This window comes from Myotis davidii, unplaced genomic scaffold, assembly GCF_000327345.1.
Source record: "Myotis davidii unplaced genomic scaffold, ASM32734v1 scaffold97, whole genome shotgun sequence".
In the NCBI taxonomy this organism is placed as follows: domain Eukaryota; kingdom Metazoa; phylum Chordata; class Mammalia; order Chiroptera; family Vespertilionidae; genus Myotis; species Myotis davidii.
This window is the reverse complement of record NW_006289392.1, coordinates 5,043,146-5,044,568: the sequence shown is the minus strand read 5'-3', so window position 1 is coordinate 5,044,568 and position 1,423 is coordinate 5,043,146. Positions and strand designations below refer to the sequence as shown.

Here is a 1,423-nt window from a genome sequence, read left to right as displayed (position 1 = left end):
TTGGTCAGAGCTGGCAGCTGCCCCGCTGGCTTGGGCACATGATGTCGGCAGTTGTGCTGAGAACAGAAGCTGGAAGCCTTGCGGGCAGTGCAGCGCCGCTTCTGCAGATGTAAGTGCTTGCGCTGTCCCGGGGCTCCGTGGGGTGGTGGAGAGGGCAGAGTGTTTACTCGGGAGCCACTGATTTAGTGACACCCGACGCCGGATGGGTGGACGCCGGCATGTCCTCTGGTACCTTCGGCACCGCTGTACGCTGGGTTCACGGACCCGATGAAACGGACCTCTGTGAGGCGGAGGTCTCTTGGGCTCCGCTCGGGGTGGCACAGTGCCACTCCACACCAGCTCCCCCTCCTCTCCTCTCTGATCAGCCCAGGTTCCCACGTGACCACAGCAGTGGGTCAGGGATTCCTGGGGAATTCAAACCCACTGCCAGGAAACTGGCCCCTTATCCACACCTCCTGCTGCTGGGTCCCGTGCTGCTCCAGTGTTCACACACCCAGCCTTCTGTGGGAACCCAGCGCACACTGAGTGTGTGTCCATGTGTGTGCGTGCATGTGCACACGTGCATGTGCGTGTGCATGTGCCTGCGTGTGTGCACGTGCATGTGTGTGCGCGTGTGTGAGAGAGACGGCGGGCACAGCACTCTTCTCCAGGTGGCAGCCCTGCCTCCTCTGAGGACTGTGCCGCCAGGTCGGGCAGCAGGGCCCACAGGAGCAGGTTTGGAGGGAGCCTGAGCTACCCTCGGGGTCCAGGAGAAAGCGGAGTGGCGTGTAGGTGGGCGACCAGCAGGCTCCAGAACTGGCCCCAGCTCTGCCCCAGCTCTGCCCCAGCATCGCCCTGAGCTTGGGGCACAGATGCCATCCTTGCTCTCAGCCCTGGGGGAAGGTGTGGGGACAATGGGACCCGTGCACAGAGCTCCCCTAAGGACAAGGAAACCATGTCCCACAGGGGGCAGAGGACCTCCCACCTCGCATGGCCGGGGGTGGTCAAGGGGACAGAAGCAGGTCTCTGGGCTCAGTCATAGTCACTGGCCTCCCTGTTAGTCCAACCCTGCGAGGGGGAAGGTCAGCAGGGTGTGCTGATGGGTTAATGAGAAGGTCTGGCCCTGGCCGGTGTGGCTCAATGGATAGAGCTTCGGCCTGCAGACCGAAGGGTTGTGGGTTCAATTCTAGTCAAGAGCATGTACTTTGATTGCAGGCTCCTCCCTAACCTGGGCCCTGGTCAGGGTGATGCAGGAGGCAACCAATGGACATGTTTCTTTCGCATTGATATTTCTCTCTGTCTTTCTCTATCTCTTCTACTCTCTCTAGAAATCAATGGAGAAATATCCTTGAGTGAGGATTAAAAAATTTTTTAGAAAAAAAGGAGTGAAAAATGTTCTAAATATTCACTGAAATATTATTGCGGAGATTGGTTTTCCATTTCG

General features: G+C 58.3%; 1 protein-coding gene across 1 annotated transcript in view; it reads left to right on the top strand.

Moving 5' to 3' along the window:
• The first annotated feature begins 218 nt into the window (after window positions 1–218).
• SCN4B (sodium voltage-gated channel beta subunit 4) overlaps window positions 219–1,423 on the top strand; it is a 15,771-nt gene continuing 14,566 nt past the window's right edge. Inside the window, 1 exon segment of the mRNA XM_006761589.2 lies at window positions 219–245. Within this exon segment, the coding sequence (XP_006761652.1) occupies window positions 219–245 (27 nt within the window).